Source organism: Plasmodium yoelii, assembly GCF_900002385.2.
Source record: "Plasmodium yoelii strain 17X genome assembly, chromosome: 9".
NCBI lineage: Eukaryota > Apicomplexa > Aconoidasida > Haemosporida > Plasmodiidae > Plasmodium > Plasmodium yoelii.
The window spans coordinates 907619-934713 of NC_036181.2; the positions used below are offsets into that span (position 1 = coordinate 907619).

Here is a 27095-nt window from a genome sequence, read left to right on the forward strand (position 1 = left end):
GTTGTCATTTATTTTCTTCAGATAAATTTGGATATAGATTAGATAATTATCTGACACATAGAAGGGAAAAGTCATAAACTTTTTTATAATATTAAAAAATGGTTTTACATCATTTTAATAATTATTTTCTATAATATATGTATTCAGATTGTTTTTAATTCCTAAAGTAATTATTTTAATTAACTCTGTCAAATATTTTGTAGATAATAATAATAATAATACATTTTTATTTTCTTAATAAAAAACCTTTTCAAATTCATTAAAAATTTTGTCTGATATTATATCGAACTTTATTATAGTAAAATCAAAATTATTTTTTCTGAATGGGTAATATGTAAAAGTTATATTTATTGTATCATTTATATAGGATTGTAAAAAAATGGTTAAATATAAAATTTATTCACCATTTAGATGTCATAATTTTGTATTTGTTTTTTCATATTGATCCTGATTTTGGAAAAACGATTGATAAAATTGATATTTTTATATTTAGCATAAATTCTTTTTTTTGGTGATTCTTGGAAAAGAATCAAGATTATTAATTTGGTAAAGAATATTATAATACATATATAAGTTAATTATTATAATAAAAAAAAATTAAAAGAGTATTTTAAGAGATATACACATATATTTATATAATATATAATATATATGATAAAATCGAACTAAACATATATGCATATATATTTTTACATTCAAGAATAAAAATTTCAAAAAATCACTAAAATAAAAAAATTATTATTATTCATAAAAAAATATATATTACGTAATCACTTCCTTCTATGAAATATCATTAAAAATATGAATAACATCAAAAAAAAAAACACGGACATATATTAACTACGTATTATATATATCTGCACTAGAAACATGTAAAAATGTAACGCATATATTTTGTTCAGGATTCATTAATTTATATACTAATGCACATACGAAGAAATATACAAAGTTATTATTTAATTATCTAAATTTGTTTGATCTTTATCAGTGTCATCACTTGGGTTATTATCTAAATTGAATAAATCTTCTGGATTCATATCTTCATGTGGTTGGTCAAAATTAAAATGAGATGCTATATCTAAAGCATTTATTGATTCCATAAATCCGGGTTTACTTAAAGCAGATAATAACATACCAGCAGCTTCCTCTGGGTTTTCAAAAAATTTCATCATTTCTGACATTCTATTATTTAATTCTTCATTCATCATGCCTGAAGATAATTCTTTTTTTTGGTGATTTCTTCTTAAATAACTATTTTCATAAGATTCACAAGCAATTGAACTAAAATGTTTATTCATTTTAGCTTTACATTGACCAACATATTTATTTTCATTATTTTTTAATGTAATACATATTCCTTCCATGTGTAAACTTGTATTTTTCATTAATATATCTAAAGCTTTTTCTTTATTCATATTATTATAATATTCTTCATTTTGTAATTCATCAACTTCATCATTTGTATTTCTATTATGCATTACAATTTGTTGTGATGATATAACAATGTTTCTTTTTTGTTTATCATCAGTAGATTCATCATTATCATTATTATCATTATTATTATCATTATTATTATTCGATTTTGATAAATCTGAATTTTCATTATTTTCATTTATTGAATCAAGTTCATTTTTATCATAACTTATTTCTAATCCTTCATTCATTGGATTTTCATTTCCATCATTAATATATTTATGGAAAAATGCAGGCCTTATTGTAGTCAAATAGTCTATTCCTAAATCTTGAAAATGTTCTGGTAATTTTGTTAAATCGATTTTTTTTTTAGCATTTTTTTCTAAATCTAGCATTAAAAATAATTTGTAATCCCTTATAGCATCTTCTATTATTGATTTATTTTCTTCACGAAATAATTTGTGAATTTCTTTATGTTCATCATTAATTTCAATATCCATTTTACTAAAATAGCATTTGTGTACATCATTTGTAATCGAAAATTTATAATTATCTTCTGGTTTTTCTAAAACTGCATTAACTGCATCTATATAGCTATCATTGCTTGCTCCTGAAGAATACATAGCAGTCATATGACTGATTTCATCTGGAATGTCAATTAATTCATTTCCCGCCTTAGCTTTAATAGCATATGCAGGGATAAGGGATAAGAAAATTGCTAATGCCACCTTAATCATCATTTTTAAATAATTATATAGAAAATAAAATAAAAATAGAATTATGTTTAATTTGTTTATATATATATGTAATATATATTCTTATAAAAAATTTAAAAAAAAAAAATTTTTATATAATAATTATAATTTTAGATAAAATTAAGTTTTTTTTTAAATATTTTTTATTTGATTTATTTTTAATTATTAAATTATATTTTATTTGTTTTATTTTTGTCAAGTGCTAATCGCTATAAATTATTAAATTTAATATAAATGCATGTTTATAAAAATAAAATGATATATGGCTTGTGTTTTTTTTAATATAGTATAATATTATTACTATTATTATTATTACTATTGTAATATAATTGGCATTTATAAATAAGCAGCATTATTTTGAATGCACCTAAAATGAGTACAATGTTAGCCTAATAATATATTTAAAAAATGCCAGTCCTAATATAGTATTTAATTATATATATATATCAATGTACATAATTATTTATATTATATTATATTAATATATAGTCTTAAAATTAGAATAGGGGCATAACATATATATTATCGGGCGTAATTAGCTTTTAATCTTGTTTTACAATTAATTTATGAAAAATAAAAATTCATTTTTCATCCTAATGCCCTATAATATATATTAAGATATCCCCAATAAAATTATTGTAAAAATAAACAAACAAAATGTGATAATTATGCATGCAAATTCGTTTTTTCATCCATGCATTAATAATACCTATAAATATATGAAGAATCTTATATCCTATATTTTTTTTTTTCAATATTTAGAAATATAAATAAAATTACTCATACAAAAAATATCTTAATATATTTTCACATTTTAATATCAATGTGTTTATATAAAAAAAAATTATATAATTGAAATATAAATAATTATTACTTTATACTTTTTATAAAATTGAGATTTATGTCCATTACACATAAATTATTTTTACTAGTTTTTTTAGTTTATTATTAAAACTGTCCCATTATTATAATTTTTATTGATAGTCTCTAAAAATATTTAAGTTATACTATTATAGTGGCTCAATATAAAAAATCATATCAAACACACTAAAAAACGTTATATCATAAAATAAATATGTATTCAATTTTTAATCATTATTTGTAACTATAGAAATAAGTAAATTTTTTTAATATGATAAATGTATTTATGATTTTATTATATAAAAGTTTTGATACGGGCATAAATGATGTATCTGGAAAATTTATTAGGTTAATTAAAGAGATTGGTAAAAGTTCAATTATATATATATTATGAATAAAAAATAATGGAAAAAGCTTACATAATTTTCTGTTTTAAATATTGAAATTTATCAAAAGATTTTATTTATTCCTCTTTTCAATTATAGATAAATGTGTAAATATTATATAAATTTTGAAATTTAACTTGATTAATCATACCAACTAATGTAATTATCAAAGATTCTAATTTTGTAACCATAAATACATAATTTATGCCCATACATAATATTTTTCATTTTATTATCAAAATAATATAAAAGATATTCTTGAAAGTAAAAAAAAGAAAAAAGAAAGATATTTTTTTTTTTTTGGGGGGGCATTAATTATTTTTTTAGCGTATATATAATAAGATGATAAGCAAAAGTGGTTAGTTTATCTCTTTTTAATGCACTTTTATTTAATTTATGGAAATTATAAGTAACAAATTTCATATTCTCCGAATTAATATATAATTGGCTTTGTTCTAAAAAATAAAAAAAAATAAATAAAATAAATAAATAAAATAAAATAAAAAAAATAAACTAAAATAAACTAATTATTTGTAAAATAAATATTATTTTTTTTTAATTTGAACCTTTAGATTTGTGTGTGCATCAAATTCAGTATTTTTAAGAATTTTATTTTATTGTTTGCGAAAATGATGAATATTATATTATCGTTTTTTATATTACTAATTTCTGTAAATGTTAAAGGTGCTACATTTCAAGATGAAAATAATAACATTCCCAAACCAATTGCATATGAGTCGGTATCCCAACCAAATGCAATGCTTATATATGATAATAAAGGCCATAATAAATATTTAAATGCAATTAATGATACTTTTTGTGATCAATCAAAAAATACAAAATATGCATATGAAGGTGGAAATTACCATTTGGTTATAACAGGGTTTGATATATCCTTAGATAACTCTAGTTATGGTATAGGACATTATTTTTCTAAAAAAAAACTTGAAGCATTAAAATTAGGAACAAAATATTTTATATCTTATTTAAAGGATAGATTTCGATATTTAATGTCACGATATATGTATAAATATGATTTTGAAACAAATTATGCTACCGATTTAACGATCTTAGTTGATGATTTAAAATCGTTGATATATGATAGGTTTAATTACGAGTTAAAACATAATCATATAAAAATCAAAAAAGAACCAGAAGATGAAAAACTCAAAAAAAGATCACGTGATATTTTTAAAATCCTTGTGCAATGTTCAGCTATAAGGCTTCAAGGTTATATCATTAAAACAATAAAAGATGAAGATCAAATTTATTTAAGCAAAGAATCTAGCCTTTATTTTACTATCGCTTTAAGTAACTATCAATCACGTGCTACTTACGATTTTAAATTTCCAGAATATGAAATTGTTGAAGCAGATGCTAAATCTTTAAGAAAATCATAATTTGATTATCACAAATGTATTAATGCTTTTTCCAATAATTAACATTTTTAATTAAATTTTTAACATTGGGTTTTTTCAAAATACAATGGAACCCTACTGTTATATATTTTTTTTTAATTAAAATTTATTTTGTATTTTGTATTTGGAAAAGTTTTTATAATTCACATAAATAAATAAATAAGCGCATATATTATAATGTGCAAATTTAGTAATATGGTTGTGCATATAATTATTTTGGTATATCCAAGTGTATATTTTCCAAAGTTTTTTACTTTATATGATAATATACAATGAAATATATTAATATATATATATATAATATATATTTATGTTTTTGCATAGTATTATATATATATAAATATATTAATAAATAACATAATTTTGTGCATTTTAAATTTCCTTTAAGGCAAATTTTGCCAATCTAAATGTGGGAAATTTATTTTAATAACTATATTACTTTAAATTCTTTGAATTTTAATTTTATATTTCATTTTGACATTTATGTACCAGTTTGAGAGTATCATAATAACCATAAGGAAAGAAAAAAAAATGCACAAATCGATGTCAATGTGCATAATTATTTATATTATATTATATTATATTAATATATGGTCATTAGATGATAATATGGATATAACATATAGATTGGTGGGTGTAATTCCATTTTAATTTAATTTTACAATTTATGGAAAATATAAATTCAATTTTCTCCATTTTAATTTTATCTTATAACTAATTTATGGAAAATAAAAATTAATTTTTCATGATAATGCCATATAATATATTTTAATTACCCATAATCAAATTAGTGTAAAAATAAATACAAAATGTAATAACTTTACATATATATTATATTTTTATTTATGATTAATAATACAACTATTAAATTGTTAAATAAAATAATTGATTTTTAATTGATATTAAAATGTGGAAAATTACTTTGCTTATATGTTTCTTTTATTACCCCAATTGAAATGTGTTTGTATAACTTCTAATATGTTTGCTTTATGTAAAAATGTATTAAATATTTTTTAATATTATAAAATAAACTACTCATTTGTAAGAATAAATATGATTATTTTTTTTTTTAATATGAAACTTTAGATTGGTATATGCATCCAAACTTAATATTTTTAGGAGTCTTATTTTGTTGTTTATGAAAATAATGAATATTATATTATCATTTTTCATATTAGTGATTTCTGGAAATGTTAAAAGTGCAAGTTTTCAAGATGGAAATAATGCCAATCGCACAATTGCATATATTTCGCTAGCTAAACCAACTGCAATATTCGCACATGATAAACAAGAACATATTCATTATTTAGATTTAATTAATAGTGTTTTAAATGAACAATCAAAAAATACAATATATGAATTTGAAGGTGGCAATTATCATTGGATTATAACAAACTTTGATATATATATAGATAATTCTAATATGCTTTTGAAACGATTTTTTTTTGAAAACAAAATTGAAGCATTAAAAATAGGAACAAGACATTTTATATCTTATATAAAGGAAAGGATTAAATTTTTAATTTCACGATATATATATAAATATGATTTTGAAAAAAATTATGCTACCGATTTAATAAACTTAGCTGAAGATTTAAAACCTCCGACATCTAATAGATTTATCTACGAATTTATAAACAACCTTATAAGATTCAAAAAAATGCCACCAGATATAAAGCTTAAAGAAATGTCAAATGAAGTTTCTGAACTGCTTTTACAAAATTCAGCTATGATGATTCAAGGTCATTGTATTAAAATAATGAAATATAAAAACCCGATTTATTTAAAAAAAGATTTTAGTTTTTATTTTAATATAGATTTAAGTAAATATAAACCAAATGTTATTTATAATTTTGAATTTCCGAAATTTGACATTTCAGAATTATTTCCCAAATCTGAAATTTCTGAATTATGTCCAAAATCTGAAATTTCTGAATTAGACCCTAAATCTGAAATGTTTGAACTAAACCCTAATCTGAATTTTTTGAATTAGGCCCTAAACATTTAAGAAGGCCATAATTTTATTGCCAAATATATTAATGATTGCTCCGCTAATTAATACTTTTAATTTATTTTTTAAAATCGTGTATTTCCAAAATACAGTGGAACCCTACTGATATATTTTTTTTTTAATTAATTTTTTTTTGTATTTTTTGTTTGTAAAAGTTTCCAAAATTTTCATAAATAAGCGCATATATTATAACTGTGCAAATTTAGTAATATGGTTGTACATATCATATCATATATACTTATTTTTATGTATGTATACTTATGTTTATGTTCATGTTTATATTTAATTTTATTTTTATGTTTATGTTCATGTTTATATTTAATTTTATTTTTATGTTTATGTTCATGTTTATATTTAATTTTATTTTTATGTTTATTTTTATGTTTATTTTTATGTTTATTTTTATGTTTATTTTAATTTTAATTTTTATTTTTATTTTTATTTTTGTGTATGTTTTGAAACAGTTTTTATTTTATATTAACAATATAGATTAAAAATATGAATATATATATTATTGTCTTGTAGTATTATATATAAAAACACATAATAATAAAATAACATAATTTTATGCATTTTCAATTTCCTTTAAAAAAATTTTCCAATTTAAATGTGGGAAAATTTTCATAACTATAGTACTTCAAATTATCAAATTCTTTGAATTATAATTTTATGTTTCATTTTGACATTTCTGTACCAGTTTGAGAGCGGCATAATAATTATAGAGAAATAAAAAAAAATATATAAATACATATCAATGTGCATAATTATTTATATTATATTAATATATGCTCGTTAGATGATAATGTAGATATAACATATAGATTGTTGGGTGTATTTCCATATTAATTTTATTTTACAATTTATGGAAAATAAAAATTAATTTTCTCCATTTTAATTTTATTTTATAATTAATTTATGGAAAATATAAATTCACTTTTGATTCTAATGCCATATAGTATATATTTAATTATTCTTAATAAAATTAGTGTAAAAATAAACACAAAATGTAATAACTTTACATATATATTATATTTTCATTTATTATCTAATAGTACAACTATTAAATTGTTAAATAAAATAATTGATTTTTAATTGATATTAAAATGTGGAAAATTATTCTGCTTATATGTTTCTTTTATTACCCCAATTGAAATGTGTTTGCATAACTTCTAATATATTTGCCTTATGTAAAAATACATTAAGTATTTTTTAATATTATAAAATAAACTACTCATTTGTAAGAATAAATATGATTATTTTTTTTTAATATGAAGCTTTAGATTGATATATGCATCGAACTTAGTGCTTTTAGGAGTCTTATTATGGTGTATATGAAAATAATGAATATTATATTATCATTTTTCATATTAGTAATTTCTGGAAATGTTAAAGGTGCAAGTTTTAGAGACGCAAATCATAACATTCCAGAACCAATTGCATATATTTCGCTAGCTAAACCAACTGCAGTATTCGCATATGATAAAAAAAAACATATTAAATATTTAGACTTAATTAATAGTATTTTAAGTGAGCAATCAACAAATAAAAAATATAAATTTGCAGGTGGCAATTATCATTGGATTATAATAGACATTAATATATCCATAGATAATTCTAGTCTGCTTTTGAAACATTTTTTTTCTGAAAACAAAATTGAAGCATTCAAATTAGGAACAAGACATTTTATATCTTATATAGAGGAGAGGATTAAATTTTTAATTTCACGATATATATATAAATATGATTTTGAAAAAAATTATGCTACCGATTTAATAAACTTAGCTGAAGATTTAAAACCTCCGACATCTAATAGATTTATCTACGAATTTATAAACAACCTTATAAGATTCAAAAAAATGCCACCAGATATAAAGCTTAAAGAAATGTCAAATGAAGTTTCTGAACTGCTTTTACAAAATTCATCTATAAAGATTCAAGGTTATTGTATTAAAATAATGAAATATAAAAACCCCATTTATATAAAAAATGATTTTAGTTTTTATTTTAATATCGCTATAAATAAATATAAATCAAATGTTACTTATAATTTTGAATTTCCTAAATCTGAAATTGCTGAGTTATGTCCTAAATCTGAACATTTTGAATTAGATTCTAAATCTGAATTTTTTGAATTAGATTCTAAATCTGAATTTTTTGAGTTAGATTCTAAATCTGAAATTTTTGAATTAGACCCTAAACCTTTAAGAAAGGCATAATTTTATTATCAAATATATTAATAATTGCTCCGATAATTAATATTTTTAATTTATTATTTATTTTTAATTTATTATTTATTTTTAATTTATTTTTTAACATTGTGTTTCCAAAATACAGTGGAACTCACTGACCAAATTTTTTTTAATTAAATTTTTTTTTGTATTTTTTGTTTGTAAAAGTTTCCAAAATTCGTATAAATAAGCGCATATATTATAACTGTGCAAATTTAGTAATATGGTTGTACATAACATATCATATATACTTATTTTGGTGTATGTATGTTTATGTTTATGTGTATGCCCACGTGTATATGTATGTTTATGTATATGTGTATGTTTTGAAACGGTTTTTATTTTATATTAACAATATAGATTAAAAATATGAATATATATATTATTGTCTTGTAGTATTATATATAAAAACACATAATAATAAAATAACATAATTTTATGCATTTTCAATTTCCTTTAAAAAAATTTTCCAATTTAAATGTGGGAAAATTTTCATAACTATAATACTTCAAATTCTTTGGATTATAATTTTATGTTTGGTTTTGACTTGTCTGTGTCAGTTTTAGGGGGCCATAATAATTATAGGGAAATAAAAAAAATATATAAATACATATCAATGTACATAATTATTTATATTAATATATGGTCGTTAGATGATAATAAGCATATAACACATAGATTATTGGATGTATTTGCCTTTAACGATATTTTACAATTAATTTATGAAAATTATAAGTAGCCAAATTTATATTCTCCGAATTAATATATAATTGGCTCTGTTCTAAAAAATAAAAAAAAATAAAAAAAATAAAAAATAAAAAATAAAAAATAAAAAAATAAAAAATAAAAAATAAAAAAATAAAAAAAAACGATAACCTTGCATATATACAGTATTATTATTTATGATTAACAATACAGTAAAAATGTGTGGAGAGTATTTTTACACACATTCATATATAGCAATATCTAATAATACAACTATTAAGTTGGTGAAAAAAATAATCGATTTTTAATTTATATTAAAATAGGAAAAATTATTCTGCTTATATGTTTTTTTAATTATTCAAATTGAAACATATTTGTGTAAATTATAATATATTGTTCTTAAAAAAAAAAATGTGAAATGTGTATAGAGATATAACAAATTCACACACATTAAATATATTCGTCCTACATACAAATCATTGCATTAAGTTTTTTTTAATATTATAAAATAAAATAAAATAAAATAACTAATTGTAAAAGTAATTTTTTTTTTTTTTTTAATATGAACCTTTAGATTGGTGTGTGCATCAAACTTAGTATTTTTAGGAGTCTTATTTTATTGTTTATGAAAATGATGAATATTATATTATCGTTTTTCATATTAGTGATTTCTATAAATGTTAAAGGTACTACTTTTCAAGATGGAAATAATAACATTCCTGAACCAATTGGATATATTTCGCTAGCTCAACCAATTGCATATATTTCGCTAGCTCAACCAACTGTAGTATTCGCATATGATAAAAAAAAACATACTAAATATTTAGATTTAATTAATAGTGTTTTAAATGAACAATCAAAAAATACAATATATGAATTTGAAGGTGGCAATTATCATTGGGTTATAACAAACTTTGGTATATCTATAGATAATTCTAGTCTTCGTTTGAAACTATATTTTTCTGAAAAAGAAATTGATGCATTAAAATTTGGAACAAAATATTTTATATCTTATTTAAGAGATAATATTAAATACTTATTTTCACGATATATGGATAAATATGATTTTGAAAAAAACTATGGTGGTGATTTAAAAAAGTTAGCTGAAGATTTAAAAGCTTTGATATATGATAGACTTAATCACAATTTTAAATACAACTTAATAAAACGCGAAAAAAAAACAAAAGATGAAAAGGTCAATAAGAAGGGAAAGAAAATTTTTAAAACTCTTGTACACAATTCAGATATAATAATTCAAGGTTATTTTATTAAAGTAAGAAAAGATGGAAACTATACAGATTTAACCAGAAATCTTAATATGTATTTCGATATAAATATAAATAAAGACAATGTAAATTCTAATTATGATTTAAAATTTCTTAAATCTGAAATTATTGAATTAGTTTCTAAACCTTTAAGAAGGCCATAATTTTATTGTCACAAATATATTAATGATTGCTCCGATATTTCATATTTTTAATTTATTTTTTATTTATTTTTAATTTATTTTTTAACACCGTGTATTTCCAAAATGCAGTGGAACTTACTGATCAAATTTTTTTTAATAAATTTTTTTTTGTATTTTTTGTTTGGAAAAGTTTCCAAATTTCGTATAAATAAGCGCATATATTATAACTGTGCAAATTTAGTAATATGGTTGTACATAACATATCATATATACTTATTTGGGTGTATGTATGTTTATGTGTATCCCCACGTGTATATGTATGTTTTCAAGCGAATTTTATTTTATATTAACAATATAGATTAAAAATATTAATGTATATATTATTGTCTTGTCATAGTATTATATATAAAAAAACATAATAATAAAATAACATAATTTTATGCATTTTCAATTTCCTTTAAAAAAATTTTGGTAATTTAAATGTGGGAAATTATTTTCATAACTATAATACTTCAAATTAGCAAATTCTTTGAATTATAATTTTTTGTTTGGTTTTGATATGTCTATGCCATTTTTAGAGCGGCATAATAATTATAGGGAAAGAAAAAAGAAAAAAAAAATATATATAAATACATATCAATGTACATAATTATTTATATTATATTAATATATACTCCTTAGGTGATCATAAGCATATAACATATAGATTATTGAATATATTTGCCTTTTAACGATGTTTTACAATTAATTTATGAAAATTATAAATAAGGAATTTTATATTCTCTGAATTAGTATATAGTTGTCTCTGTTCTAAAAAATACAAAAAAACAAAATAAAAAAAAAAAAAAAAAAAAAAAAAAAAAAAAAAAAAATAAAAAATAAAAAAAAATAATAAATAAAAAATAAAAAAAACGATAACCTTGCTATATACATTATTTTTATTTATGATTAATAATACAACTATTAAGTTGTTAAATAAAATATTTGATTTTTAATTATTATTAAAATATGGAAAGTTACCCTGGTTATATGTTTCTTTTATTACCCCAATTAAAACGTATTTGTATAACTTCTAATATATTTGACTTATCTAAAAATGCATTAAACATTTTTTAATATTATAAAATAAAATAAACTAGTTATTTGTAAGAATAGATATGATTATTATTTTTTTTAATATTAACCTTTAGATTGATATATGTATCAAACTTAGTGTTTTTAGGAGTCTTATTTTATTGTTTACGAAAATGATGAATATTATATTATCGTTTTTCATATTAGTGATTTCTATAAATGTTAAAGGTGCTACATTTCAAGATGAAGATAATAACATTCCCAAACCAATTGCATATATTTCGCTAGCTCAACCAACTGCAGTATTTCCACATGATAAAAAAAAACATACTAAATATTTAGATTTAATTAATAGTGTTTTAAGTGAGGAAACAAAACATAAAATATACGGATTTGCAGGTGGCAATTATCATTGGGTTATAACAAACTTTGGCATATCTATAGATAATTCTAGTCTACGTTTGAAACTATATTTTTCTGACAAAAAAACTGAAGCATTAAAAATAGGAACACATTTTTTGTTATCTTATTTAATGGATAATATTAAATACTTAGTTTCACGATATATGCATAAATATGATTTTGAAAAAAATTATGGTGGTGATTTAAAAAAGTTAGCTGAAGATTTAAAAGCTTTGATATATGATGAATTTGATCACAAATTTAAACACAACTTAATAAAATTCGAAAAAGAACCAGAAGATGAAAAGATCAATAAGAAGGGAAAGAATATTTTTAAAACTCTTGTACACAACTCAGATATAATAATTCAAGGTTATTTTATTAAAGTAAGAGAAGATGGAAACTATACAGATTTAACCAAATGTCTTAATGTTTATTTCAATATAAATATAAGTAAAGGTAATGCAGATTCTAATTATGATTTAAAATTTCTTAAATCTGAAATTATTGAATTAGTTTCTAACCCTTTAAGGACATAATTTTATTGTCACAAATATATTAATGATTGTTCCTATAATTCATATCTTTTATTTATTTATTTATTATTTATTTTTTATTTATTATTTATTTTTTATCTTATTTTTATCTTATTTTTATTTATTTTTTATTCACTTTTTAACATTGAATATTTCCAAAATAAAGTAGAACTCACTGACATTTTTTTTAATTAAAATTTGTTTTGTATTTTTTGTTTAGAAAAGTTTTCAAAATTCGTATAAATAAGCGCATATATTATAACTGTGCAAATATAGTATATATGATTGTACATAACATATCATATATACTTATTTTTCTGCGTAGAACTATATGTTTTCAAAAGATTTTTACTTTATATTGATAATATACAACGAAAAATATTAAGTGTCTTGGCATAGTATTATATATAAAAAAAAATATAATAAAATAACATAATTTTATGCGTTTTCAATTTCCTTTAAAACAAAAGTTGGCAATTTAAATGCGGCAGAATGATTTTCATAACTGTAATACTTCAAGTTAGCAAACTCTTTGGATTCTAATTTTTTGTTTGGTTTTGACATGTCTGTGTCAGTTTTAGAGCAGCATAATAGTCCTATGGAAAGAAAAAAAAAAAAAAAAAAAAAAAAAAATATATATATAATTAAATAAATAAATATATATATATATATATACACACCAATGCACAAAATATAGAGTACAATTAATTATGCTGTTTTAATGCATAATATATATTTTACAAAATTCTTGTGTTTTTTTAGTAAAATATAGCCTACCTATACATCCACATGGATACGTGGGAATACTAATATTTGCATATTCAACTTTTTTAAATAATTTTTTTGCATATCCAATCATGCTTTTTATTGTTCCAACATGTATCCACATAGACTCGCACTATTATTCGGATGATAGGAATTATTAAAAAAAAAAAAAAAAAAAAAAAAAAAATGAATTAGTAACAGAAAAGATAAAGTGTATTATATATTACATAGAAATAGAATTTGGTTTGAAATATAATTTGGCTTGAAATAAATATGATGACAACTAAGAAAGAATAAGAATAAAAATGAATACCTGAGATACACAATATCCATTTGGTTTTAAAGCATTATATAACTTTTCATAAAAGTTTTGATTAAATAAACTTTCGGCGGGTCCTATAGGATCTGAACTATCTACAATTATAACATCATAAGTATTAGTTACATTTTCCAAAAATTTACTAGCATCCTCAATAAATATATTTACTCTTTTATCATCATAACCACAACTTATATTTTTAAAATATTTTTTGGAAACTTCAATAACCATTTCATCAATTTCACAAATATCTATATTTTCGATATGTTTATATTTACATAATTCTCTTATTATACCTCCATCTCCTCCTCCAACAACTAAAACATTCTTTGCTTCCTTACTTACGTTCATAGGAATATGTGCCATCATTTCATGGTATGCACATTCATCTTTTTCAGTGAGTTGTATAACACCATCTAAAATCAATACTCTTCCATATGTTGTACTATCAAATACGATAACATCCTATATAAATGGGAATGCGATAATAAAAAAATAAGTATTAAAATGAAATGACCCATTTTGTAAAGGTATGGATTAACCAAATCAACCATCGTTTCAATGTGCAAACGGTTTGGAATATGCATATATGTAGTCATAAAAAATGTGAAATAAATTATACCTGAAATTTTGACTTTCCTTGGTATATAATTTTTTTAATTTCCAAACTAAATGCCTGACCAGGCCACATTGGAGAAAATTCACTAAACCATTTTTTTGAAAATAAAAAATGTGCAAAGTTGAATTTTTTTTTCATATGATATAATGCTAAAGAGCATAGACCTCCAACCAAAACAATCGATAGTGCAGCCTTATTGTTTGTCATGAGCTTATCCATTTTGTTTGTTTATTTGGTTTTATATTATTTGTATGCTTTCTTTTTTTAATATTTTTAATATTTTTAATATTCCTTATACTATAATATTTGAATAAAAAAAATCTGATAAATAAAAAATATATATATAATATATTCTATGCAAATGCTTATGTTTCCATTATATTGATTTATTCCACTACTATAACAATATTTCCAATCTAAAAAATAATAATTAATCTATATGTAATGGATGTTATATTTTAATTATATAACTTTATATCTAAATATATATATAAATTTAGCATGGTTCTTTTAAAAAATATATCCCTTATTTAATTAATTATAACATAAAATTATATATGCATATTAAATGTTTTTTTTATTGCCTTTCCCCCCTTGTAAGTAGCGTTAAAATTTGCCTGCGTAATAATGAAAAATATGGCACTTTTTTATAGCGATTTTTTTTTACTATATATATATAATATATATTATATATATATTTTTTCCATTATATACATATTTTTTCTATTGTATATATTTATTTCATATTATATGTTTTTTTTTTTTTTTTCTCAACTTTTGCTTGCATATCCATTACATAATATTATATACTATTAATTTTCGCACAATGCATTTCCCAAAATTATTTTTATTTATTTGTTTTTTAATCAGAGTATGTAATAAAGAGAAAATAAAAACCAGTACCATTTACTATTGTATATTATATTTTTTTTTCTTTTGTTCAGAAATATTTATGTATTATTTTGAAATGTACCACAGTTTATGTCGTTACATTTTTGCGATTTGTTAAATATGTGATGGCACAATATATATAAATGAAAAGGTGAAAATGAAAAGGTGAAAAATGAGGGGTGAAAATGAAAAGGTGAAAAATGAGGGGTGAAAATGAAAAGGTGAAAAATGAGGGGTGAAAATGAAAAGGTGAAAAATGAGGGGTGAAAATGAAAAGGTGAAAAATGAGGGGTGAAAATGAAAAGGTGAAAAATGAGGGGTGAAAATGAAAAGGTGAAAAATGAGGGGTGAAAATGAAAAGGTGAAAAATGAGGGGTGAAAATGAAAAGGTGAAAAATGAGGGGTGAAAATGAAAAGGTGAAAAATGAGGGGTGAAAATGAAAAGGTGAAAAGGTGAGAGGTGAAAAAAATGAGAGGGTGAACAGGTGAAAGGGTGAGAGGGTGACAGGCTTTCCTTTTTTCATAACTTTATATTGTTGTTTTTATTTTTATATAAAATGTGAAAAGTGGCATCCTTAAAAATAATAACGAATCGACACTATGGCAATTTTCTTATATCATTCGAAAAAAAACACATATGTATGAATTATGTAAAAAATATTCTTTATAATTTAGGGATAACGAAAAAAATATATGCAGACATGTATTATGCATATATGTATAGAAGAACAAATATTAAAATACAGTACTTAAAAAAAGGGTGAACAAAATTAATACAACCATATTGTGTATATACATATAATATAGTACATAATTTATTATTTTACAAAAATCATATTTATAATATGAATTAGTCTGAAATATATAATTTATTTTTAACTTTATATATCTGTTAAACGCTATACTACTATAAAGAATATAGAAATATGCCATTTTTTTTTTTTTTTTTTATTTATCCTTTAATTTGCATTTATATTATATTGCTTGTCTCTACTGGAAGCTTAATTTCTAACCCTTTGTTACTACTTCCCCAAAGTACTGAAAAAAAAAAAAAAAAAAAAAAAAAAGAATTATTAAATGTGCATATATATAATTAAATTTTTAATTAAATAAATATACAAAGGAAAAAACTTTTTGGGATAAACAAACTTATAATACACTTTAGTAAATGTATTCTCAAAATAATAATTTTATGGTCCCATAAATTATTAACATGAAATTATTTATTTTATTTATGCCAACCAGCTTTTATATGATCTTTGTTATTCTTTCCTTTTAATTCTTTTTTTGGAATTTCTATTACATATTTTGATTTATTATCATCTTTTGAATCTTTAATATATTTTATTTTAACAGGAATTTTATTATTTTCTCGACTATATTTTAAACTGTCCATATTTCTAGTGTGAATAGTATTTTTTGGAAGTTCATTAAAAGTTACTTCTGTCTTAAAATTGCTATATCTCATATCTGTGATTGTAAAGATGTATGCATATGTATATATATATACATGTATTTTTTTTTGAGCATATTTTTGCATAAATTTTTTTTATTTATTTTTGGTTTTTATTTGTATTTTTTACCTGAAAAAATGTTTGGTTGATTTGGTTGATTTGGAACTAAGGGTTTCTTTACTATTGTTGTTTGGACATGTTTGGGGGTTCTAGATTTAAAACTTTTTTGTATATTATTTGTAATGTTATTTAAAACATCATAGAGTTTACATCCATTAGGATGTTTTTGCTCAATTTTATCATCGTCTTGTTTAAATTTATTTTTATATTTATCAGGTAATGTTGTATAATATGGAATTTGCTTAATATTAGTTTCTTTATGAGGTAAATACATATTTAAATTTTGTAGTTGAAATGGAGATAATATATTTCCATTTATGTTATTAAAATTATAAATATCTTTTACAAAATTATTTATATTTATATCATTATATTTTTTTATACTATAAGACCATTGTTCTATTGTAGTTATTTGAGTTAGCAATTGAACTTGTCTTAATCTTTGTATCAATGCACTTACCCATATTTTATTTCTTTTTTCATTTCCTAAAACCCAACATGATGATACTATAATTTCAAAAATATCTCTTATTTTAGATATTTTTACATCATTTTCATTTAAATATTTATTAATTGATACCATACACCCACTAAATATTTCTATACACATTGAATTTAAAAATGCTTCGGTTTCTTCTCGAACCCATATGGCCTTTTCCTTTCCTTCAATGTTTACATCCTAAAAAAAAAAAAAAATAAAAAAAAAATAAAAAAAAAATAAAAAAAATAAATAAATAAAAAATAAAAAATAAAAAAATAAATAAAAAAAAATAAAAAAATTGTCATAAAAGTGGTCATAAAAATGGTCATAAAAATGTCAAAAATTAGCACAGATGTTTATCGATTCTGTTTACATCGGCTAAAAGGGAAAAATAATCATTAGCGAATATACGAATAATATGTAATCCTGTTAAGTGTGAATTTTTAATATATAGATTATGGTGACTAAAACATTCAGCTATTCTAGGCAATATATAATCAAATTGATAACCAAAATATTCTTGCAAATCTTGTAATAATTCATTTTCTTCTTCTATATCTGAAACCTTTAATTTTTGAGAATAATAAATATGTTCTATTAAAATTGGCATCCATGAAAAAATATTTGCTCCACTAAATTTAACTGAATATGCTATACATGCTTTAACATATTTGATTATAGAATTTTTATTATTAAAAAATAAAGGTGTATATAAATATGAATATCCAAATAAATATAAACTATTTTTATATATTATACGATTTTTTCTTTTTTGAACATATAAATAATGATAAACAACATCTTTAATTGGTGTAAGACTTTTATATAAATCTTGAGCAATTTCTTTATCTTTTTCATAATTATATTTATTAAAAAAATGTAACTCACTATATAATTCTAAAATTCTACTTCCTAATACAATTAATTTTTCATAATATCCTACCCCCCCATTTGTTATATCTGTAAAACAAGTATTTAAAGATTCTGTATCTATTTTTTTACAATTTTTAAAACCAAACCAATTATATAAATCTGTATAAATATTACAAAATATATTAGGGCAAGCACATATTGGTGTATTATTACAATAATTATCGTTTTCTTGGAAATGTTTTTTTCTTTCATTTATTAAATTTTCCATAACCTTTTTAATTTCATCTTTATATTCTTTATCATTTTCTTTTTCGTTATATTCACATCCATTTACGTGTCTTATATTCATTTTCTTCTACTGACAATTCTAATATGCATAAGTAATAAATATAATAATCAAATTGTTATTATTTAGTTGTATATATATATTTCAACCTATTGTTTTAAACAAATAAAAAACAATAAATATAAATCATAGGATATATGACGGAAAAACCCATGCACTTATAAATATTGTTATACAAATTGTAGGAATAAAATACAATATACGTAACGTATAAATTATTAATTATATATATTCAAATGCATATATGTATGCATGCACTTACACATTGACAAATATAAAACTAAACTGTATAAAATTAACACTTGTAAAAGGCAAATGCCTCAAGTGCGCAAAGAAAAGCACAAGCTAGAAATGGCGGAAAATGACGAAAATGACGAAAATGACGAAAATGACGAAAAATAATAACTAAAAATAATAGCTAAACATAACGAAAAATAACTAAAAATAATAACGAAAAATAACGAAAAATAACAAAATAATAACCAATTATGTTGACGATTTCGGAATTAATTAATTTTTATAGACGGGGGTTTTGTGTATTTTATTAAAAATACCACCAAATAAATAAAAAAAAATAATAAAGCGGTATAATATATACCAAACAAAATATAAAATCCGTAATTATTTTTTGCATATATTAAATTTTTCTAAATGTATAATTTTAAAACATTTGTTATTATTTGTATTCCGTTTAAACATACAATATTTTCAATGTAGTATTTTTCACTAACTTTACATGATACTATATATAAAAAAAATTAAGGAATGTGTATATTCATAACATTGCTATTAATTTAAATAAATAAATATATATATATAACATGTATGCAGATATATTGTGATGGTCATTTAATTATTTTTTTGTAACTATGCAATATATTTGACTAATACTAAAAAATATTATGTTATATGCATAAAAAAAATTTCCGCATTTTAATACTAATTTAGAATAGTGCATAAATAGCACAGTTATATTATACAATTGTGGATTAAAGTGGGCATATATATGCAGTTTGCGCTTTCTATTTGTGTATAAAATGTTGCTATATTTTTTTGTATGTCTATAAATATAAACATAAATATGTATCCTTTTTTTTATACCTTAAAATATTTATATGTATAATATTTATGATATAAATTATGCTTAAAGAATGTGTCTTTCTATTTTTAATGAAAATTACTAAAAAAGAAAAAACTAAACAAATAAACATAAAAAAAAAAAAAAAAAAAATGACCACAAAAAGGCAACGATACTATTAGTTGATAACAATGAAATATACGCTATAAATTTGATAAATTTGATAAATTTGATAAATTTGGTAAATTTGGTAAATTTGATAAAATGTAAAACAAGTTAATGCATATATTTCAATGTGCACACACAAATTAGTATAACATATATACTATAAGAAAAAGTAAAATAACAAATAACAAAATCAAAAAAATTCCCATATAATATATATCAAAATATTTAAAATAAAAATATTTATCAGTAAAATAAAATTCATAACTATTATACACATCATCATTGTTGTAATAGCTTCGATCGTTGTATAAACTTTCCATATTTAAATATATTTGACTTTTTATATGACCACATATGCCTAAATAACCAAAACAGGTATGTTCGGAATGAATATGATCATGATTATTGTTAGGATAATCATTTTTATCATTTTTATTAAGTTTGTTATAAAACAATTTTGGAAACAACATGGTTGAATCGTAAAAGATAACATTTTGATCATGCAAAAATGATGATACATTTAATTTTGAATTATTTATTGAGGGATGTGACATTAAATTTTTGGTTTTTAAATAATTTAATATATTTTGTATCGAAAAAAATTTCAAATTTTTATATATTTCTTTTGATTCCATTTTATGTATATTTTCCATATAATCAAAAAAATTATAAGTAAATCTATCTACTGTTGAAACACTTAAATATTTACTTGAAAAAAAACTATAGCTGTTTTCATGTCTATTAGATGATGATAATAAAAAAACATTTTTTATTTTATTTTTATTTATAAATCTTAATATATCATCATAAAAACTATAACCTTGACATGTATCAATTATTACAAAAATATTTTTATATATTTTTTTTATAAGTAATTCTTGAATATATAAATTAAATTCAGAAGAACTTATAATACTAAATTCTTGAATTTTTAAAAAATTTATTCCACCATGTCCTGTAATATAAATAAATAAATTTTTTTTTTTATATTCGTTTGTATATAATCTATTATTATATGGTGTAAAACTGTTATTTCTATGTCTTATAACTTTTTTTAATTGTTCATCATTTATATTATCATTTTTATAATCGATATTTAATTTATTATATAAATTTTCTTTCATATTTTTATTAATATATTCATTTGGAAGTTTTTCATAATTTTTGAAAATTGTACCTTCTATAATATTTCTACAATTACAAGCTTGATCAAATGGTATCATAAGTAAAATATTTTTATCCATAATATCTCCATTTTTTTTTAAATATTTATATGCAATTAATAAATTAGCTGTATGTCTGTAATTAAAATAATGTCTTGATGTACTTAATGCTATAACATTACTATTCATATAATTATATTTTTCTATTTCTTTTAAAAATATTTCATTTATTTTATTATTATTATTATTATTGTTATTTTTTATTTCTTCATATTTACTTTTCATATTTTTTATGTCTATACCAGAAAAATAAACAGATCCAATTGCACATTTTATTGCTACCAATAAATATATAACTATTCCAATTCTTATCTCCATTTTAGAAAATATAATAATATATTAACTTTTTCTCGCCTTCTTGTTTTTTTTCTCATATTATTGTATATGCAACTCCTTTTTTACCACCCTTTTTACCACCTTTTTACCACCCTTTTTACCACCTTTTTACCACCCTTTTTACCACCTTTTTACCACCCTTTTTACCACCTTTTTACCACCCTTTTTACCACCTTTTTACCACCCTTTTTATCGTCTTTTTTGACCACCCTTTTTATATATGCCTCTTTAATGTGCGCTCGCGCCCTTTTGGGAAAATCGGCCTTAAACTTATTTATTTTAATACTTGCAATAAAAAAATATTAAAAAATATTAAAAAAATTAGATAAACGCATGAACCATAAATTAGATATATCCTACTCGCATTCACACTCGTATATATTGTTTTTTGCACTATTTTGTAAACACGAATAATAGAGAAAAAACAAAACAATAATTAATGATATAATATTAATTTTCAATTAAAGGCCATCATTGTAATTTATTTAAGCCTGTGGGAAATAAAAAGTGTAATAAATAAAAAGTGTAATCAATTTTTTAGTATGCTCAAAATTATATATTTATAAATATTCAAAATTTTTCATAACATGTTCCAAGTCACATTTTTTTTTCTTTCAAATGAAAACTTGATAAATATGTATTATATATGTATATATATATATAGCTGTATTTTTTTTATCAATTTAAGGTTTGTAAAATAAAAAAATATATTGAATATATTCCAATTATTGTAAAGTTTTAGCTATTTAAAGAATAAAATAATCATATATTCTATATATCTTTAACTAAATATCGAAATTATAATAAATACTTTATTAATAGTATAATGTTTAATTCTTAAATGGCTGAACAAACTAAGCTTGATGTTTATCCTTTTTCTTTTTAACTTTTTCTATGGAACATTGAAACGAAAAATTATGTACAAGCTCATATTATAAATGTTACAAAATAAAATAAAATTCAAAAGTTATATTATCAAATAGTAAAATAAAATAACAATTTTTTAATTAAATAATTTAGTATTTACTACATACATTAATGGGTTGCCTTTTAATTATTACTCATGTATTTATATACACATTTTCATTTGCACACACACACATATATAATATATAGCATATATCCAGCTGATAATAAAATATAGAAACACCTCTGTTTTATATAACAACACATGAAAAGGCCATTTATAAAATTGGAAATAAATATATATATATATATATATATATATATATATATATATATAATATTGCTGAATTATCAAAAAATAGTACCAGAATTTCTTTTTTTTCCCCTTTTAAACATTAACAATATTCCAAATGTAACTGTATTATTACGAATTGTAATAAAACTAATTTTAGGTTATTTAAAAAATACCTATACCAGACATATATCTTTATATTTTTTTTGATAAGGTTAAAAATGCATGTACAATGTCATATCACTTTTTTTCGTTATTTTTTAAAAAATCTTTACATATCCAAAATAGCTAATATGTAATATATATGACCAATTTATTAAAGTCAAACTCATTGCCTTTTCAATATAAACTACACGAAACATTTTATAATTTTTTCCCGTTTTTTTCCCGTTTTTTTTCCCGTTTTTTTTCCCGTTTTTTTCGTTTTTTCCTAAATATAGTTATGATGGTACATGACGAATAGAAAAGCTATAAACCCTAATGTTCAATCTATTGTTTACTTTGTATTTATATATAAACTTATTTTTCTTTTTTATTAACACCATTGTTTATTAAGTATGTTGAGTGAATAAAATATTTCTATTATGTTTTACAAATTCGCTATTTTCGAATATTTTGAAACAATTATACACATCTATTATTCCTATATATATATGTATATACTAGATATATGTATAAATAACAGTGCTCTCGTTTATGTACTTTTTTTATTTATTATATTTTTTTCATAGGCCATAATTTAGCAAATTACATTATCTACGACTTTGCAATCTTAATTTATATATCTACATATATGTATAACTTAGGCATATAGTTATTTAATTATATGATACATGTAGATTAAAAAGGTCATTGCTTTATCACATATTTTTACAAAACTTATAAATAAAAAAAAAACTAAATATAATAGCATCATCTTAAAAACGAAGAAACGAGATATGAATATCTTAAATATTTGGATATATAAATAAATATGTGTATATAACACTTGACGTTCCACCAAATCCAAAAAAAACAATAATATATATGTACACATATGGATAAATAAAATAAATATAATGATTCCGATAAAGTAAATAACGAAATATACATTATAAATAGAAAACTAATGATATACATATAAAAAAAAAAAAAAAAATATATAGTATAGAAGAATTATGCATCTACATATATGCATGGATCTTTAATTTATTTATACACTTTTTGGTAAACATATAATGTAAGATATATGCAGAATAATATACTCAAATTAATATTTAATAATTTTGTTTTGTGTACATAAAAATTAACATATGTATGCTCATTTATATATATATATAAGTATGAAAACATAGTATACACACAATACATCAGGATATACATAGATGCACATATATATATGGTGAATAAAAAATAAAAATAAAAAAATGGATAAAGAAAATAACGAAAATTCAAAAGAAAAAACGAAAACATTCTTAAATTTATTTAAAAAGAAGAAAAAAAAAAATATAGCTGAAAATGAAAATAATGAAACGAATGAAAATATAACAGACAATTTAATAAATACAAATTCTAAACAAGTTGGAAAAAATAATAATGAAAATAAAGAAAATGATACTAAAGTTTTAAATAAAAATTCAGAATCAGCTGTAGAAAATTCTAATAATATTAATGAAAGTTGGAATGATGATAAAAATGCTGATATATTTCCTCCAATAATTTCCTCAAAATTAAACTCAAATTATAATAAATCTATTGAACAAAATGAGAAGACAAAAAATGTTAATAATGAAAAAAAAAAAAATAATACAAAAAATGATAAAAATAAAATAAGTGAAAAAAATTATAATTCATCTGACCCAAGTAATATTGCTCAAGGGGAAAGTGAAGAACAATCATCATGTGCTGAATATAATAATATTGAAAAAAATCAAAATAAAAAAAAAACAAAGGGAGGTGGAAAAAAAGATAAGAATGAACATAATTCAAATTCGGATAATAACACCAAACATATAAAAAACAAATCAAGTCAACCACTTTCTGAAAACAAAAATAGTAAGCATAATAATGATGATAACAAAAATAGGCAAGATAAAACCGGCGAAAAAAACGGCGAAAAAAACGGCGAAAAAAACGGCGAAAAAACCGGCGAAAAAAACGGCGAAAAAAGTGGCGAAAAAAGTGGCGAAAAAAACGGCGAAAAAAATGCCGAAAAAAATGCCGAAAAAGGTGAAGCTTCTAATATTATAACCAACGAAAATACAAAGAGCAAAAAGAATAAAAAAAGTATAAAAACGAATGAAAACAATTTAAATTCAACATTAAGTTCAAACCCTATAAATAATAACGATTACAATTATACAAAAAACAAAAATGAAGATCGAAAAAAAATGGAAAAAAAAGAAAATTTCGATACAAAAAATAATACTGACATGTGCAATAGTAATGGGGAAAATCCAAAAAATGAAACAGTAAATACAAATATGAATAAAAAAAGTGAAAATATTAAAGGGAATAATGATAAAAATATAAAAAAAAAAGAGTCAAATAAAACAAATATCGAAAAAAATTCTAACAAAGAAGGTGTAAAAAATAAAACAGAAAATGACATAAAAATTTCAAATGTACAGAAAGAAGTAAGTAGTAGACAAATCTCAGAAAAGGAAATATATACAGAAAAAAAAAAAAAAAAAAAAAATAATAATAATGAAAATAAAATTAATATTTCCTCAAATAATGTAGAAACAAATAAAAAAAAAGAAGATACATCTGATATAGAAAATAATGAAGATCTATCATTGGAAGAAATATTATATGAAACAACAGAAAGATCAAAAATATATAATAGAAAAAATTATGGAATTTTAGGTATATTAAACTCAATAAAATCAAATGATCCACATTTAAATAAATTATCTTTAGGAACAGATTTAACAACATTAGGATTAAATTTAAATTCACCAGATTTTATTTTCCCTTCATTTACATCACCCATATCAGATAACCCAACTATGAAAGATGATTATTTTGTGAGACCAGAATCATATATAAATACTCAATTTCAAGTTCGTTTATCTTTATTATTAAAACTGCAGACAGAAACATTATTCTATATTTTTTATAATTTACCAAGAGATATTTTACAAGTTTATGCAGCTTCTGAATTGTACATAAGAAAATGGTTATATCATGTTATATATAAAAAATGGTTTACTCCTAATACTATTAATAATTTAACACAAATAGAAAAATGTTCTTCTTGGATTTATTTTGATCCAAGCACATGGTCAAAAAAAAATTATAATAATTTTTTAAATTCAAAAGATATAATGAATGTTGAAGAAGTAACAAAATCAATTGAGGAAATAATTAAAATACAATCTTATTATAACAATATTCACCAAAATAATTCAAGTGATAATATCCCATCTTCTTATGAACCCCAAGTCAATAATATAAATATTCCTAATTCATCTTAATCAAAAAAGTAGTAAATAAGAAGAAGCATCCAAAGTAGAGACTCCCAACTCCAAAAACACATGTAACCATATCTTAATTATATTTTGTCTTTAAATCGGGTTATATATTATGCATACTTATGCATGTGCATATATCAAAATTTTATCATCATTATATACATTTAACAGATGAACAAAATAGCTAGTTGTTAAAATAAAAAATATCGTAAAAAACCACATTCGTTTTGTTTCCATTTTTATAGTTATTTTTTTTTTTTTTTTTTTATGAAAATCCGTTTTGGTAATTTTTAATTGTCTTATGGAATATGCATATGTATTGTGTGCATTTTATTTCATCTTTGATTTCTACCACCTCTTTCATTTTATAGAAGTTTATTTTTTATCAAGTAAATATTTATATAATGAGTTGAAAAAATAATATACACATACTTGTATGTCTAAAGATTGTGTGTATGGGTTATTATCCCCGAAATAAATACCTCACTTTTTTATTATATTTTTTTCACATTTATTTTCTTAAAAAATAAACATCCCGTTTTTATGTAAAAAAATATTTATACCTTACACAA

At 20.8% G+C, this 27095-nt stretch overlaps 10 protein-coding genes across 10 annotated transcripts; 6 read left to right on the plus strand and 4 right to left on the minus strand.

Moving 5' to 3' along the window:
* Positions 1-956: 956 nt before the first annotated feature.
* PY17X_0920800 (parasitophorous vacuolar protein 1, putative) lies at positions 957-2153 on the minus strand (the record flags this gene model as incomplete). The annotated part of the gene is made up of 1 exon (XM_722591.2): positions 957-2153. The coding sequence occupies one exon, from the start codon at positions 2151-2153 to the stop codon at positions 957-959; it is 1197 nt and encodes a 398-aa protein (XP_727684.2).
* Positions 2154-4044: 1891 nt separating this feature from the next.
* On the plus strand, positions 4045-4815 carry PY17X_0920900 (fam-d protein; the record flags this gene model as incomplete). Its single annotated transcript, XM_724991.1, has 1 exon — positions 4045-4815. One exon carries the CDS (start codon positions 4045-4047, stop codon positions 4813-4815), a length of 771 nt encoding a protein of 256 aa, XP_730084.1.
* Positions 4816-5971: 1156 nt separating this feature from the next.
* On the plus strand, positions 5972-6826 carry PY17X_0921000 (fam-d protein; the record flags this gene model as incomplete). The annotated part of the gene is made up of 1 exon (XM_724990.1): positions 5972-6826. One exon carries the CDS (start codon positions 5972-5974, stop codon positions 6824-6826), a length of 855 nt encoding a protein of 284 aa, XP_730083.1.
* Positions 6827-8166: 1340 nt separating this feature from the next.
* Positions 8167-9060, plus strand: PY17X_0921100 (fam-d protein; the record flags this gene model as incomplete). The annotated part of the gene is made up of 1 exon (XM_720262.2): positions 8167-9060. The coding sequence occupies one exon, from the start codon at positions 8167-8169 to the stop codon at positions 9058-9060; it is 894 nt and encodes a 297-aa protein (XP_725355.2).
* Positions 9061-10402: 1342 nt separating this feature from the next.
* PY17X_0921200 (fam-d protein) lies at positions 10403-11206 on the plus strand (the record flags this gene model as incomplete). Its single annotated transcript, XM_720263.1, has 1 exon — positions 10403-11206. The coding sequence occupies one exon, from the start codon at positions 10403-10405 to the stop codon at positions 11204-11206; it is 804 nt and encodes a 267-aa protein (XP_725356.1).
* A 1226-nt stretch (positions 11207-12432) lies between these two features.
* Positions 12433-13200, plus strand: PY17X_0921300 (fam-d protein; the record flags this gene model as incomplete). Its single annotated transcript, XM_720265.1, has 1 exon — positions 12433-13200. One exon carries the CDS (start codon positions 12433-12435, stop codon positions 13198-13200), a length of 768 nt encoding a protein of 255 aa, XP_725358.1.
* Positions 13201-13635: 435 nt separating this feature from the next.
* Positions 13636-15119, minus strand: PY17X_0921400 (spermidine synthase, putative; the record flags this gene model as incomplete). Its single annotated transcript, XM_022955983.1, has 4 exons — positions 13636-13793; positions 13975-14095; positions 14276-14746; positions 14904-15119. 4 exons carry the CDS (start codon positions 15117-15119, stop codon positions 13636-13638), a joined length of 966 nt encoding a protein of 321 aa, XP_022812185.1.
* A 1900-nt stretch (positions 15120-17019) lies between these two features.
* Positions 17020-19068, minus strand: PY17X_0921500 (conserved protein, unknown function; the record flags this gene model as incomplete). The annotated part of the gene is made up of 3 exons (XM_034637533.1): positions 17020-17261; positions 17375-18044; positions 18220-19068. The coding sequence occupies 3 exons, from the start codon at positions 19066-19068 to the stop codon at positions 17020-17022; spliced, it is 1761 nt and encodes a 586-aa protein (XP_034493487.1).
* A 1383-nt stretch (positions 19069-20451) lies between these two features.
* On the minus strand, positions 20452-21852 carry PY17X_0921600 (uncharacterized protein; the record flags this gene model as incomplete). Its single annotated transcript, XM_718529.2, has 1 exon — positions 20452-21852. The coding sequence occupies one exon, from the start codon at positions 21850-21852 to the stop codon at positions 20452-20454; it is 1401 nt and encodes a 466-aa protein (XP_723622.2).
* A 2622-nt stretch (positions 21853-24474) lies between these two features.
* Positions 24475-26526, plus strand: PY17X_0921700 (uncharacterized protein; the record flags this gene model as incomplete). Its single annotated transcript, XM_718528.3, has 1 exon — positions 24475-26526. The coding sequence occupies one exon, from the start codon at positions 24475-24477 to the stop codon at positions 26524-26526; it is 2052 nt and encodes a 683-aa protein (XP_723621.3).
* Positions 26527-27095: the final 569 nt, after the last annotated feature.